Source organism: Dipodomys merriami, unplaced genomic scaffold, assembly GCF_024711535.1.
Source record: "Dipodomys merriami isolate MVZ:Mamm:240054 unplaced genomic scaffold, mDipMer1.0.p SCAF_3, whole genome shotgun sequence".
Taxonomy (NCBI): Eukaryota; Metazoa; Chordata; class Mammalia; order Rodentia; family Heteromyidae; genus Dipodomys; species Dipodomys merriami.
The window spans coordinates 74,778,126-74,795,361 of NW_027204492.1; the positions used below are offsets into that span (position 1 = coordinate 74,778,126).

The window sequence follows — 17,236 nt, forward strand, 5'->3', positions numbered from 1 at the left end:
CCAGAGGGGAGCTATGGCTCAAGTCATAAAATACTAGACTTGAGCACAAAAGGTCAGGGACAGCATCCAGGCCCTGAGTTTAAGCCTCACGACCAGCACAAACAATGCTTTTTGTTGTTTTGTTTTGTTTTACTAGCTGTCTACTGAAGTAGAACTTGCAAGCAGGGAACCTACCATGAACCCTATCTCCTTGATACTCGAGACAGTGAACAAGTGGTATGGCCTAACCTAACAAACCCAAAACCCTGAGTTCAAGTCCCAGTATCACAAAAAATCCAAATAAATAAAAGAAAACTGATGGTTTTCAAAATATATTAACTAAATAAATAAAACACATGACTTTAAAAATAAATAAATTACTCCCTTGAAAAATATACATTTTTCTGATCAGTCTATTCCTCAAGTTAAAATTCTCCAAAAATATTTCTTGGAAATACAAACTGCAGATTTAAGTACTAGCACTGTCATGGCATGACATAAACAGATTTGGTATAGATGAATTTTATTAACAAGGCTAATGGCCAAAAAGGGCTTCTGTTTAAGAATTACATTTTCCATCCTAACCTATCAATCCACTCCTTCCACCTCCCCCATCCTCCCCTCCTCCCCACCTCCCTGACCACCTTGCTGGAGAACTTCTAGGGAACAGCTGATGTTCCGAAGCTGTGGCAAAATTGTGCAAGTGGCAACCTTGATGATAGCATTCTTGTAGGAGTGCTCCCTCACTCTGCTCAAGTACCCATCCTTCTCCTTCAACATTGACCTTTACCCCTTTTATTCCTTCTTGAGCAGTATAGAATTACACGATTTGCAATTCCAGCCTGACTCCTTCTTCCTTCTACTTTATCAGAGTTTGGCTGATTTTTTTGTGGACACTAATTAATTATTACTTCTGTTTTCTTATGTTGTTTTCTATTTTTTTTGAGTGGGGAAATAAAGCAAAATAAATGTTTGAGTGTTACTTCCTGTGAGCTTTTCTCTTTCATTTACTTATAATCTGCCCCCACCCACCATTCCTGCTGAGTGTCTCTCATGGATTTCTGTATGCATGTGGGACACTGTCATCCAGCAACACACTAAAGCCATGATGACTGAGGTAAGGATCCCAAGCCAACACCACACTCACGCAGAGATTGTCTTCTCCCGAGGCTCTGGAGGGAGTCCCACTGTCAAATGTTTCTGGTAGGAAAGAAGGTCTGTGCAGGCCTAGGAAGAGACAGCATATCGTTATCATTGTCATAAACCCTCAGCTTTCCTTCAACACACTGTTCTTCTCATCCTAGAAACCTTTCCTCTACCTTCAACTAAAAACACAGTGAACTTACTTTTTCCTCTTTGATGTTCAGAGAATAGGAATTCCTAGGAAGGAACAAGGAGTTCTTTTCATCTTTGAGGATGAAGAATCTTTTATCCCATTGTATATTCACCCTTAAGATATAGAAATTGCTGAGTGCCAGTGGTTCATGCCTGTAACCCTAGCTACTCAAGGAGGCTGAGATCTGAGAATCAGTTTGAAGGCAGCCCGGAAAGTAAAGTCTGTGAGTCTCTTATCTCTAATTAACCAGACAAAAGCCAGAAGTGGAGCTGTGGCTCAAGTGGTAGATTGCAAGCCCTGAGCAGAGAAGCTTAGGGACAATGCTCAAGCCAGCCTTGAGTTCAAGCTCCAGGACTAGCATAAAAGAAAAGATGTAGAACTCTACTCTGAGGCAGGAAGATCACTAGTTCAAGGCTATCCTGGGCTATATAGTAATTCCTTATCTCAAAAAAAATCTAGAGGGCTGGGAAGGTGGTTCAGGAGTAGAGTGCTTGCCTTGCATGCATGAGGCCCTGGGTTCGATTCCTTTGCACCACATAAGCAGAAAAAGCCAGAAGTGGTGCTGTGGCTCAAGTGGTAGAGCGCTAGCCTTGAGCTGAAGAGCTCAGGGACAGCACCCAGGCCCAGAGTTCAGGCCCCATTACTGACCAAAAAAAAAAAAACCCTAGAGTTCTCATGGTTCATAGAACCTTCAAAGTCTACAATTCCTATGCTTTGCTAACATATTTATCACTCATAAATAGAAAGCTAACTGAATAGCAGAAACTGTATCTGTGAGAGTCAGCATCTGAAATGATTAGAGATTGTGATTGTTTTAAAAACAATTATGGAAATCAACTTTTTTCCTTCCTGCAGAGATACAGATTAAACACATGTTAAGCAAGTGTTCTACCATTGAGTTAAAACCCCATCCATGGAACTAACGTTTTAAAAATCAACCACATACACAAAATTCAAGACAAATTTATAGTACCTCATCAAGGGCTTCCACCTTCTTTCTTAAGATCCCAGAAATGTACCGGATCAGGCCCCAATGATGAATCTCCCCAACCTTGCTATATAATTCAATGAGAAGTGCTCTGACTGTGGCACCACCTTCCTCATACAATTCAGTGTCCCAGTCAGGTCCTCTGCAATTTGAAACATGAGACTACATTAATTGTGTTAGAACAGATGTATTTGCTTTTATTTTTTAGTGGTACTGGTGTTTGAACTCAAAGCCTTACACTTCCTAGGCAAACATCTATCATTTAAGCTACACATTCATTGTTTTTGCTAGGCCTCCCTTAGCAGGAAACTAAGAACCCTTGTAAAACTATAGTTAACAGTCAACCTTTTTAGTCAATATCTAGACAAGAGTTTCTGAGTTTAAATTGTGTGTGTGTGTGTTTTGGTCGTGGGGCTTGAACTCTGGGCCTGGGCACTGTCCCTCAGCTCTTCAGTTCAAGGCTAGAGCTCTACCACTTGAGCCACAGCACCATTTCTGGCTTTCTCTGTTTATGTGGTGCTAAGGAATTGAACCCAGGGCCTCATGCATAGAAGGCAAGCACTCTACCACTGAGCCACCTTCCCAGTCCCCTTAATTGTGTTTGACACTATGCATTATTTTATCCTCTTTACAGGTGTCAACATAGCTGAAATGAAAGACAATTTTATTTAAAGCTGGCAATGTTGGCTCATAATTGTAATCCTAGGTACTCAGGAGACTGAGATCTAGAGGATCATGGTTCAAAGCCAGCTCAGGCAGAAAAGTCTTCTAGACTCCACCTGCAAAATAATCAGCAAAAACCAGAGGTAGAGACTCAAATAGGAGAGTGTCAGCTAAGAGAGGAAGCTGAGAGAGAATGTAAGACCTGTACTGGCAAAACAAAACAAAAAATACAAAGATTTTATTTGGGGATATTATACATTAGACAGACAGTACCTTCTTGCATCTTCATGAATATGAAGCAAAACACTAGATATACAAATTGCTATGGAATACCTACTCTTGGTTTTTGTTGTTGTTTTGTCAGTACTGGAGCTCAACTCAAGGCCTCACACTCTTGCTTAGCTTTTTTAAAAAAAATCATTGAAAAATGAATCTTAAATTTTCTTTTTTTTTGGGGGGGGGGTCCGGTCATGGGGCCTGAACTCTGGGCCTGGGCGCTGTCCCTCAGCTCTTCAGCTCAAGGCTAGTGCTCTACCACTTGAAACACAGCGCCACTTCCAGCTTTTTTTCTTTTTGCTTATGTGGTGCTGAGGAATTGAACCCAGGGCCTCATGCATGCAAGGCAAGCGCTCTACCACTGAGCCACCTTCCCAGCCCTGAATCTTAATTTTCTTTAGACACAATAAGCAGCTCAACAACCCATATAGATCAGATGAAAGTCAATCTTTTGGAATCAATAAGGCAAGATAAAGAATCTAAAGTCTCTAATCTGAAACTTGGAGCAGATACTTATAAACAAGAGGCACAAATAAATCAACAGCTATATTACACAGAATTTGAACTTAAAAATTGCTTAGCTTTTTTGCCCAAGGCTGGTGTTTACCACTTGAGCTACAACTGCACTTCCAAGTTTTTACTGATTAATTGAAGATAAAAGTCTTTTGGATTTTCTGCCCAGGCTGGCATAAAACCTCAATCTTTAGATCTCAGCCTTCTGAGTATCTAGGATTATAGACATGAACCATTGATGCACAGCAGAATAAACATCTGTCTTAGCAGCCAATGGAACTTTCTCCAAAACAGCTTACAATTTAGGCCATAAAGAAAATTTGTTTTGGGACTATTAGAGCTTGAACTTAGACCCTTGTGCTTGTTAGGCAAGTGTTCTACTACTTGAGGGAACCCCCACCCTTTTCCTTTTAGTTATTCTTCAGGTAGAGTTTCTTGTGTTTTTTTTCCCCCTCGAGCTGGCCTGGACCATAATTCTCCTAAGGTCTCCATGCATAGCATCTTTAAATCCCTTCCATGTAGGGATGAAAGTTTTGTAACACATTCAGATTTTTCTTTGAGATGAAGTCTCACTAAGGTTTTGCCCAGACTGGCCTGGAACTGCAATTCTGCCGATCTTTGACTCCTGTGTAGCTATTACAAGTGTGAGTCATTGTGCCCAGCAGCAAGTCTTAACAAAATAAAATTTATGGCCTGCGAAGTTGGCTCAGTGGTAGAACGCTTGCCTTGCATGCCTGAGGCCCTGGGTTCGATTCCTCAGCACCACATAAGCAAAAAGAAAAAAAGCCGGAAGTGGCGCTGTGGTTCAAGTGGTAGGGCACTAGCCTTGAGCTGAAGAGCTGAGGGACAGTGCTCAGGCCCAGAGTTCAGGTCCCACAACCGGACCAAAAAAAAAATTATTTCTTATATCACATTGAGATGTTAATATAATAAAAAATGAATAACGAGAAACTACATAAACTATACAAACACAGAGTTTATACAACAGACTTGATCAGTGAGTCACTGAGGAAATTTTTAAAAATCCTAGAATGAAATGAAAACAGAACTTATAAGAACCTTTGGTACACAGCAAAGCAATTCTAAGATGGAAGATTAATCATTATGGTGCCTACAAGAAACAATTAGAGAGGTCTCAAATAAATGACTTAAGAATGCACTCCAGATGGGGCAGTGACAGTGTTTATGATGGAACCATAGAATTCCATGGCATGTATACACCATGTTTTCTTGATCCATTCATCTACTGAGAGGCATATGGGTTGATTCCATATTTTAGCAATGGTGAATAATGCTGTGATAAAAATAGTTGTGCTGGTAGCTTTAGGATGGCTTTGTTCGTGGTCATTTGGTAAATGCAAAGAAGTAAAAATACTATATAGAGGAGTTCTATATTTAGACTTTTGAGGACCCTCCATACTGCTTTCCAGAGTGGCTGAACAAGTTTACACTCCTACCAACAATATAGTAGCATTCCCTTTTAACCATATCCCCTCTAGCACCTGTTTTAATTGGATTTCTTGATTATAGCCATTCTAACTGGGGTGAGGTAGAATCACAATGTTGTTTTTCTTTGCATTTCTTTTATGGCCAGAGATGTTGAGCATTTCTTCATATGTCTATTGGATATTCTTATTTCCTCTTCAGAGAAGTTGCTCTTTAAATCTTTAGCCCACTTATTAATGGGGTACTTGTTTCTTTGAGGATTTGTTTTGGGGGGATTTAATATTTTGAGTTTGAAGTATATTTTAGATATGAGGCCCTTGTCTGTTGTATGGCTCTCAATCTGTGGACTTACTATTGATCTTGCTAGCTATGTCCTTTGCCATGCAGAAGCTCCGCAGTTTCATACAATCCCATTTGTCCAAACTTTCTTTGATTTGTTGTGTTTTTGAGTCTTTATTAAGAAAAGTTTGGCCTGTGCCAAGGAGCCTTAAGAGTTTCTCCTATTCCTTCCTGTAATGTTTTCAGGGTGTCAGCTTTTACTTCATGGTCTTTGATTCATTTGGAGTTGATTGTGTTGCAGGGTGATACATAAGGAACTAACTTTAGTTTTCTACAAGTGTTTAACCAGTTTGGCCGGCACCATGGACAAAATCATATTAAGTGAAGTAAGCCAGACCCAAAGAAACATAGGTTCCATGATTCTCCTTATTTGCAATAATTAGTACATGTTTAAGATAATCTTAGCAGATAAGCAAAACAGCTCAATAGCAAAGTACATATGACCATATAAGATGAGCTAAGAGAAATGAACCCCAAGATACGGACACAAGAGGTTTTCTTTGTCGTTGTTGTTTTTAATGTACTATGTAATTCTTTTTCCTTTTGTGTCCCCCCCCACACACACTATGGTTTGTCCACTGTTGTCACTGAATTCAATTTTGGTACCCTGGGTATTGTATGTATGTTTATCTGAATTAGGGAACGGAGGGGAACAACAGAATGGTGAGACAAAGGACAAGGGGGAACCAATGCAACAGCAATATTCACAAGACAGTATGTTGGAAATGATCTGTACAACTTGGGGATGGGGAGATAGGGGGACAGAAAGTAGGAGAAAATGAGGGAAGGGATAACAAGTTTGACAAGAAATGTACATATTATCTTACTTATGTAACTATAACCCCTCTGTACATCACCTTGACAATAAAAAATAGCCATGAAAAATACCACCTCTGCAGATCATTAATTAGTTCAAATGATAAAAAATTCCTAGCACGATTGCTGAAAATGTTTTACGATGAAAAACGAAATCATAATTTAAATAAAAGTGAAAGTAATTTATTTATTTTTTAAAGAATGCACTCCAAGCCCTGAGAAAAAGAAGCTCTTTAAAAAAAGTCAAACCCCAAATTAGTAGATGGAAAGAAATAATAAAAACCAGGGCAAAAACTAATGAAACAGAGACTATAAAAACAATACAAAGAATCAATGAAACAACAAAATGGTTCTTTTAAACAATATTGGCAAACTTTTAGTCTAACCAAAATGAAGAGAATGATTATAATGAGTAATATTAGAAACATGTAACACTGAAATCCACAGCATCATTAGAAAATATTTTGGAAACATATTCCAATGAATCTAGAAGAAATAAAAAATTTCTAGATTCATATGCTCTATCAAAATTAAACAGAGGATATAAAGAGAAAAAGTGCAGAACCAGACAAATTCACTGTCAAATTCTACCACACCTTTAAAGAGGGACAAAGGGGTAGAACATTACCAAACTCATACTATGAAGCCAGTTGCCTTCATACCAAAATTGGACAAGTAGAAAATTAGAAAAAAGAAAACTATACACCAATTTCATACTAAACAACACATTAAAAAGATCATACATCAACTGCGTATGGTGACATAACCACCTCCATGGGAGGGCTAGGTAGGAAAATCTCATTTGAAGCTAGGTTAAAGATAACTAGACTTTATCTCAAAAACAGTAACTAAAAACAAAAAGACTAAAGAATAAAGCTATGAGTTCAATCCACAGTACTGCAAAAAATGATTTCCCATACCATAACCATACTCATTATCATAGGTTCCCATATCATTCTAGGTATGCAAGCATGGTTCAACATAGGTAAATTGGAAAAAGTAATTGAGCACATATATAAAATCAGAGACAAAAAATCCCATGAGATCATCCCATATTTAGTAGTTTGGTAGTATTCAATATACATTCATGAAAAAAATCCATAAAGAAAAGAAGCAGGGTGCTCATGGCTCACATCTGTAATCCTAGCTACTCAGAGGCTGAGATCTGAAGGTCATGGTTTGAAGCCAGCCCAAGCAGAAAAGTTCATGTGAAGCTTACCTCCAATTAGCCACCAAAAACATCTGGAAGTAAAGTTATGTCTCAAATGATAGAGTGCTATCCTTGAGCAAAAATGTTCAAGCAAAGTGACTAGGACCTGAGTGCAAAGTCCAGGATTGGTATGTTTAAAAAATAAAAAAGAAACTAGGAATGGAAACATGTTAAACACTATATACAACAAACATATAGAAAACATTATTCTGCATAGAGAAGAAGGAGGGAGTAAGGGAGGGATAAAGGAAGAGAAAGAGAGAGAGGGAGAGAGACAGTTACAGACAGACAGGTGAGAGATTTGAGTGAAAGACATCCAGAATATTTTGTACTCTTTACAACTTGTCTCAACTTGAAATTAACAAAATAAAATTTAAAACTATAAAATGTATTACAAGCCAGTGGCTCACACTCATAATTTTAGCTACTCAAGAGCCTAAGACATGAAGATAATTTTTTGAAGCCAGCCTAGGTAAAATAGTCCAAGAGACTATCTCCAATTAACCAGTAAAATGGCGAGACCGAATGTGTGGCTCAAGTGTGAGCTGAGTGCAAGTTCAAGGTCCTTAGTTCAAAACCTGCTACTGGCAAAAAAGGCTCTTGAACTTTGAACTTTTCCTCTGCTTAAAGGAAACTCATTTAAGAATTTTAAATAGGAAAGACACTTGGTAAGACGTGCACATTAAAAAGGTCAATGTGGTTTGCAATTATTTCTATTTTATTTTTAGTTTTCTGTATCCTTTGTCTTGTATATAAGTTTATATGATCTATGGAATAAAAAGGGAATCACAGAAACAGCAGGACAAAGGATGAACTAATGCAACAATGACCCTCACTAGACACTATTCTGGAAAAGAACTTTATAACTTGGGAGGAGGACAGTGGGGAGGGCAACGGACAAGAAAATGAGGGAGGAGGTAACAATATTCCAAAAGAAATGTACTCATTACCTTAATTATGTAACAGTGAACCCCCTGTTTATCACCTTTACAATACATTTTTTAAAAGGTCAATATGTAGAATTAAAAGACCAGGATTTGGCAACCCTTAATGAAATAACAAATGTAGGCAACGATCACTAATGGTTGCTAAAATGACCACTAGATGGTTGCTAGGACAAAAGCTAATGGGGAATTTATAATATCTAGAACAGTATAAATGTATCCTGATTAATTTTAATGTAACAACACAAAGCAACAATTAAGGGCTGGTGGGTGAGCTCAGTGGTAGAGTGTTTGCCTTGCACATTGCAATACCCTGGGTTCAACTTCCAACAACTCCCCTAAACCCCTAAAAGCAAACAAGCACTAGGTGGAGATTATGGGCCTCCTAAAGTGTGATATAGGAGGAGTACAAGCCACCACCTATGAAGTTGTCTTGCCTTAAAAAATTAACCTGGTTCTATCAATCTTCAGACATTAACTGTTTTTTACAGTCCTGGGGCATGAACTCAGGGCCTGGGCACTTTCCTGAGCTTTCTTGCTCAAGGCTAGTACTCTACCACTTGAGCCTTATTTTCACTTCTGACTTTTTGATGATTAACTAGAGATAAGAATACAATGAACTTTATGCCTCCATCAGAAAGAATGACAGTGTCCCATTTGTTAGGAAATGGAAAGACTTGGAAAATATCATATTAAGTGAAGTAAGCCAGGCCCAAAGAAACATAGGTCCTATGTTTTCCCTTATTTGCAATAACTAGTATATGTCTAAGATAAGTAGAAAAGGTCAAAAGCTATGTACATATGACCATATAAGATGATGCAAAGTGAAATGAATCCCAAGATAGAGACACAAGTGGTTTTATTTTTCTTGCTGTTGTTTTTAATGTACCATGTGATTTTTTTTGTTTCTTTTGTATGGTCTTCCCCCATGGAATAACCCCTGTTTTCACTGTATTTGATTCTGGTGCCCTGAATCTTGTATATACATTTTTCTAATTTGGGAAGAGGAAGGGAAAAAACAAAATGCTGAAATAAGGTTACAGGATGACCCATTGTAGCAATGAGATGTACAAGACACTGTTGAAAACGAACTTTAAAACTTGGGGGGAGAGGGAAGGGATGGTAGGGGAAAAACAAAGGAGGGGGTAACAATGCTCAATAGGACATGTACTCATTACCTTACTCATGTAACTGTAACACCTCTGTATATTATTTTTACAATTAAAAATATGTATACAAAAAAGAATCTCACAGATGAGGAAATGAGAATAGCCAATAGACACATGAAGAAATGTTCAGCATCTCTGGCCATAAAAGAAATGCAAATCAATACAACAGTGAGATTCTACCTCACCCCAGTTAGATTGAATGGCCATTATCAAGAAAACAAATAATAGTAGATTCTGGTGGGGATGAGGACAAAAGGGAATACTACTACACTGTTGGTGGGAATGTAAACTGGTTCAATCACTCAGGAAAGGAGTATGGAGGTTCCTCAAAAAAGTAAACATAGAGCTCTCCTATGATTTAGCAATCCCACGCATTCAACCAAACAAACACAAAGGAGGCCACACTAAAGCTACCTGCACCAGTATGTTCACTGCAGCATTATTTACCATGGCTAAGATATGGAATCAACCCAGACACCCCTCAACAGATGAATGGATCAAGAAAATGTGGTATATATACACAATGGAATTCTATGCTTCCATAAGAAAGAATGTCATCCCTCCATTTTTAAGGAAAAGGAAAGATATGGAAAAATCATACTAAGTTAAATAAGCCAGACCCAAAGAAACATAGGCTCCATGGTTTCCCTCATTAAAAAAAATAATTTTACTGTAAAGGTGTTGTACACAGGGGTTACAGTTAAATCAGTAAGCTAATGGGTATATTTCTTGCTGAACATTGTTACTTCCTCTCTTGTTTTTTTTCCCACTTCCTCATTTGTAGTAATTACTATATGTCTAGGATAGTCCTAGCAGAGGATCACAATAGCTCAATATCTGTGTACATATGACCATATAAAACTATGCTAATCGAAATGAACTCCAAGATATAGAAACAAGAGGGTTTTTTGTTGTTGTTTTTAATGTACTGGGTGAAATTATTTCTTTTTTCTCCCCCCTCCCCCACTTGGGCTTATCCCCTGTTGTCACTGTTTTTGATTTTGATATCCTGTGTCTTGTGTAAACGTTTATCTAATTTGGGTAAGGGAAAGGGAATAAAAAATGGTGAGATAAAGAAAAACGTGAACCAATGCAGAGCACATGGGCAGCAAAGATGGCACTGAGAGGGAGTTGAGTGGGCAGAGCCCAATTTGCCTTCCAATCAGTGCCTAACCAGCCCGTGAAGGCTTAGGTGCATGATAGGGTGTGACCTTGACAGTGATTGGTTCCTCTTCCTCCCTTGCCATGCCACCTGCCCGTTTTGGCTTTAAAAAGGACTGCTCTCTGTTAATAAATGAGTTTTCTATCTGCTGGATTTGGCTCCCCTCTGTGTCTGATTGACGCTGGGGAACGGCGAGCTCCGCACTTACCTTTCCTGGGACCCTGTCTGTCTTTCGTGACACAAAGGAAGACCCAACAAACCAATATATCAGTGACACTCACAGGACACTATGTTGAAAATGAACTTTACAACTGGGGAGAGGGGAGTTACAGGGGACAGGAAGTGGGAAAAAATGAGGAAGGAAGTAACAATGTTCAACAAGAAATATACTCATTACATTATGTAACTGTAGCCCCTCTGTACATCACCTATACAATAAAAAATTAAATTTTAAAAAAAGGATCTCAAAGACTTTCCGGTCTGGGCTAGCTTCTAGCCATGATCCCCAGCTCTCAGTCTCTTGAGTAGCTAGGATTACAGGTGTGAGCCACCTATACCTGGGAAGGGAAATATTTTAAAATGACATTATTAGGATTCAATCAGTAAAATATAGAATGAACTCTACTGGATAAACAACCCAGTTTCTCAATGAATAGTTAAGAAAGCAAAGAGAGAAGACAAGCAATGAAAACATAGGACATATTTTAATCACCAAATATAATAATGTGCATCCTGAATTAAACAAATCAACTGCAAAAAATACATTACGTGATGGTCTGAACATTTTGTACCATGACTGACATTTGATGATAATAAATGATAATTTTTAGTTTTTTTTGATATGTTAATTGCATTGTGGTTATATTTTGTAGTCATATATGTGCTTTTTTATGGCACTAGGATTGAAGTAAGGGCTGTTTTTATGCTATCACTTGTGCCACACTGCCAGTCCACTGTTCTACATGTCCTTGAGTCTTTATTGTTTTAGTCTAAGTCTCTCTTGTTCAGATTAGGAACTTGTTCCAACATTATCTTCCAGTTCACTGCTTCTATCCTCTGTCTTCTACATCTTATTGTTTCATTTTAGTTATTATTTTTTATTTCTAAAATTTCAATTTTTATTTCCAGCCCTTGAATTTTTTACTGCATTTCCTCATTTCTCTTTGTCTATCCAACTTCCCTTAACCCCACCTTGCAATTACCTGCTTCCTATTTCTTTTGGTGAACCATGATTTTGTCTTTCTAAGGAATTACAGTTTGAGTTCTCCAATAAATCTACCATGTTTCAATTAGTACACTTAAGTGCACTTGCATACCAACTAAGGTATTTAAACAAATGTACATATATGTATATATATTAATGGTACATATATACACTAGTGGCATATATATACTTACATACATATACTAATGACACATATATACCAATGTACACATATATTTGTACATATACAGATATATCTAGCCCCTCTCTCTATATATAGATAGATAAATATATCTATCAATATATCTATCAATCTAAATATATCTATCAATCTATCTATCTGTAGATAGATAGATAGATAGATAGATAGACCAAGTCTAGCTTTCACATATAAAAGAAAACATGCAACCTGTGATTCTCTGGGCTTGACTTACTTTCACCATCATTTGCGAAGAGATGGAAAGAACTAGAAAAAATTAAGTTAACTGTGTTATTTTACTGTTGCCTCTATTAATAGTTTTTCTCATTGGGATTAAAATCTTCCCGGTAATTTGTGTAACATGTGATTTTCAATGGTATCCTAGACATTCGAGATATTATTTTTTTAATTTTATTTATTTATTTTTCATGTTTTTATTGTAAAAATATTGTACAGAGGGGTTACAGCTACATGAGTAAGGTAATGAGTACATTTTTATCAATCATTGTTGCCTCCTCCTTTGTTTTTCCACTATCATCCCTTCCTTCCCCACCTCCCAACTACTACTCTCCTCCCTCCATCCCCTACCCTCCCCCACCGAAGTTATAAATTTCATTTTCAACATAGTGTCTTGTACATCTCATTGTTACAATGAGTAAACCTATATCCTATTTCTGCATTTTGTTATTTCCCTTCCCCTCCCCAAATCAGAAAAATGTATATACAAGATGCAGGGCACCGACATCAAATACAGTGAAAACAGGGGTTATACTGTGGGGGAAGAACATACCAAAGGGTTGCCCCTTTACAATAGTAAAATATCATAGACGTTCAGGCTCACCAAGTGCTCTTCATTAACATTTTAGGAGGGATTCATTCTACCCAGAGGGCAGATCTCTATTTGGTTGTCACTAACACATCAGCAGTGAGAAGCTGGCATGGTGCGTTGCCTTGTTACAGTTAAGTGGGAGTGGTGTCTGGGCTTCCCATTCAGCCCTTATTGATTGGGGTAAGGCCTTAGTTTTATTCTGTGTTTGGTTTGAGTAGAGCAGTTATTATCTAAAAGTTGCCTGACTTACTAGGCTGACATTTTCCAATCTTTTGACTATAAGGAAGTTTTTATCTTCTTGAGGCATATGTTCTCTGTGCTCATAGGTGACTTCACTGGAGAACAAATAAAAGAATAGAAAACTCAGGAACCTCAGCATCATGCTCTTCCTCAGATTCTCAGATAATTAGCTGATCTGCCTTCTCTTTTCAATAGTGTTATGATTGTTTATAATTCTCATCCCAAATTTAAGCAAGAAAATAGGGAAGAAATATATTTGCTTAATCTTGTCCAGAAGGTTTTAGTGTTCCTTCATTTGGTGTCAATGGGAGTCATCACCCCAACATCATCTGTAAATCATAATAAGCCCTCAACTCCACTCCTCTTTCCTTGAACACTCAAGCTTTTTAGAAGAAACTTAAAAAAGTTCGCTATGCTTTCCAGAATTCCACACTACATTCCTATGACATAACATTTGATAAAAGTTTAGGAGAGAAGTCCATTTTGCAACTGCATCATCATCATCATCATCATCATCATCATCATCATCATCATCATCATCATCATCATTATCATCATCATCACCACCACCACACTATGAAAAAAGGAAAAAACCAACTAGGTTACTTTTGTGCAGGGACATATGGGAAGGAAAGAAGAGTTCAGTTTGGACATGTTGCACTTAAGATAAAAATATGGGGTTGGGAAGTTGGCTCAGTGGTAGAGTGCTTGCCTTGTATGCATGAGGCCCTGGGTTCTATTCCTCAGCACCACATAAGCAGAAAAAGCCGGAAGTGGTGCTATGGTTCAAGTGGTAGAGCACTAGCCTTGAGCTGAAGAGCTGAGGGACAGCGCTCAGGACCACAATTCAGGCCCCCACAACCAACAACAACAACAACAAAAAGATAAAAATCTGTACCAGGATGCCTCAGATAAATAAATACTTACTACTTTCCTTTTCTTATAAGGCTCTATATTCTTCTTTCTTTTTATTTGAGTGTATCTGTAACTAGGAGCTGGGAGCTGGGAGCTCATGTCTGTAATTCTGTTTATTAAGGCTGAGAATTGAGGTTTGAAACCAGCCAGGACAGAAAAGTCCATGGGATACTATTTTCAATTAACCAGACTGGAGGTGTGGCTCAAGGTATGGCTTGCACTCTACTGAGTACAAGCATTAGTGACAAATGTGAGTGAAAAAGCCAAGCAAGAGCATGAGGCCCTAGATTGAAGCCCTGGTATCAGCATGTGCACATGGGCACACAGACAAAAAGACAGACAGACAGACACAGACATACACAGACACACACATACACACACAGACACACAAACATACATAGAATGTATCTATAGGTTTCAGAAAAAAGAGCTTACTAATAACTCTAATACTGATTATAATACTTAGCAATTATTAATCACTTACTATGTGCCAGTCATTGTATTAGGGACTTTATAGAAATTTACTAATCCTATGAGGCATATATATTTTAGGATTCCAAAATTTGTAAGTGAGGACATTTGAGGCTTTGAAGTCATACAATGAGCATATTGCTAAATTGTATTCAAATCCTGGGCAGTAAAACTCCAAATCTATGTCAGGTGTGATGGATCAGGCCTGTAATACTAGCTATTTGGGAGGGTGAGATCAGGAGAATCCTGTTTTGAGTACAGTCCAGGCAAAAAAAGTTCATGAGACCCTTTCTTAACCAATAGCTGGCCTTGGTAGTGCATGTCTGTCATCCCATCCATACCCAGAAGCATAAAATAAAAAGATTGAAGTTTAGACATAGGTCCAGACAAAAAGTAAAATGCTATCTCAAAATAATAAGTGCAAATCAGAATTGGAGATGTAGCTTAGTAGCATAGCTCCTGACAAGCAAGCACAAAACCTGGAGTTAAAACAGAAGGAAGGAAAGAAGGAAGGAAGGAAGGAAGGAAGGAAGGAAGGGATGGAGGGAGGGAGGAAGGGAGCGAGGGAAGGAGGGAGGGAGGGAGGGAAGGAGGGAGGGAGGGAGGGAGGAAAAGGAATGAAGAAAGAAAGAATGAAAGAAATAAAGAATAAGGGAGGGAGGGAGGGAAGGAGATAGAAACAGACACAGAGAGAGAAAAAGAGAAACTGAGAGAGAGGAGACAGAGAAAATGAGAGTGAGATAAAGAAAGTATTCACAAAACTGTGTTTTATATTACTATATGGTACAGATTGGTCTCTTAGAGACCTATGGTCTCCAGCCTATAGTACTATTGGGATGTAGTGGAAATCTTCAAGAGATAGGGCCTAGTTAGGTGGTTATGTTGTTGCCCTTAAAGGGGAATAGTATCTTTCTCCCTCTCTTTTCCAAACTGGCCATGAGGTGAATGGCTTTGCCATGTATTGGTGCCATGATATGCTACCTTATCACAGATCCAAAAGCAATAAATAAGACTAACTGATCATGTCAACTTCCCAAACTATGAATCAAAATAATTTTTTCTCTTAATAAGTTGATTAACTTAGGTGTTTGTTATAGCAATGGAAAGCTGACTAACATGCGATGCTGCATTTCCTCTCTATATTAGTATGGATGTATACTGATAATATCCATCACTTACTTCATAGTATACAGCATGTAGAGGATATCAGCTTGTTCCTGTAAGCTCGATGTCAGCTTCAACTGAGAAACCAGTGCTTGAAAGTCCACCTCCCCAGACTGGTCTCTAGGAAGATGTAGCTCTACACGAACAGAGGGAACCTATAGTTTGAAAAATGATGAAAAGGAATTAAGTATACAAGTGCTCCACTAAATAATGCCTAAGAATGAGTTATTTCATCTTTTTACCACTGAATCTTTCCTATAAAAATTCATATAATTCAGCAATATAGTCCTGCAAATGCTGCATATAAATACATCCCTATTAGGAAAGAAATAAACTAAGACTTGTTTTATTAAGTGGTTGGACATTTCTGTGTTTGTCTATCTGTATTGTAATACATGTCACTTAATATAAAAATAATTGCTTAAGAAAAAATTCCAAATGTTGACAAAAAGCAAAACAAAACCAATAAAACCATGGAGTGAAATGAAAACCAGGATAGTGTATACTGCCTACCACTAGTTACTAATATGAACTATAATGACTAGCTATATTATTTTTCATAAAGATGACATTTGAAGAAAAATCCAATACAAATATTTCTTGCACAAGTTTACCTGGTTATCCTGTGGGGCCTGAGGTGAATCAAGTAAGTTGAATGATGGCCGAGAAGGCTGAGTCAACTTTGTAGGAAGATACATGTGTACATCTGCAATAGTTTGACATTTATGGGAAAAGTTAGGTCATTAGGAAACTAATAAAATGCATGACTGATATCAATAATCAGGATATATAACTCAGTTCTTTATAGAACACTAATGACAAATTTTTCCTTTCTTGAAAATATCAAAGAAAAAAATAAAACTAGATAATATAAATGCCCATTTCATCGATATTTGATTTTCTAAAACTGTGCCATAAGCTGAGCATGTAAGATAATAAATAAATATTAAATTCACCAATATGATCATTATCACAATTGTGCTATCACTGATACTTTGATAGACTATTACGTAACAGAAGGAATTCATTTTATATTATCTTGAGTTTCCTAAGAAAATTTAGAATATTGATTATGAGTGGCTGGACTTCCCTGAGAAAAGATAACAGAATGATCCTGTCTTAATAATCAAAGAAGATAATATGGTTCTTATTCTCTAGAGCTCCTCCTATGCCATAAATATTTTATAATATGATGTCGTACCTGACTAACTTCAAGGTAGTTTCAAGGGCTTTTTAAAACTTACAGTCCATTGATGAAATACTTACCATAACCTCTAAGGAGTAATTCTTGCCATTTTCACCAGTTTACAGATACAGGGAGGTACAGAGTTCAAATAACTGTTCAAGCAAGTTAAGTAGCAGAGCTGGGAATT

The 17,236-nt window shown here is 37.6% G+C and overlaps 1 protein-coding gene across 4 annotated transcripts in view; it reads right to left on the reverse strand.

Annotated features, from left to right (window-relative positions):
• Window positions 1-17,236, reverse strand: part of Phka1 (phosphorylase kinase regulatory subunit alpha 1) — a 123,176-nt gene that overhangs the window by 33,843 nt on the left and 72,097 nt on the right. For all 4 annotated transcript variants that reach the window (XM_070040344.1, XM_070040343.1, XM_070040345.1 and 1 more), the window contains 4 exons: window positions 16,478-16,569; window positions 15,879-16,018; window positions 2,289-2,445; window positions 1,127-1,206 (listed from right to left, as the gene is read on the reverse strand). In XM_070040344.1, coding sequence (XP_069896445.1) covers window positions 1,127-1,206; window positions 2,289-2,445; window positions 15,879-16,018; window positions 16,478-16,569 — 469 coding nt within the window. The remainder of the gene's footprint in view (window positions 1-1,126; window positions 1,207-2,288; window positions 2,446-15,878; window positions 16,019-16,477; window positions 16,570-17,236) is intronic.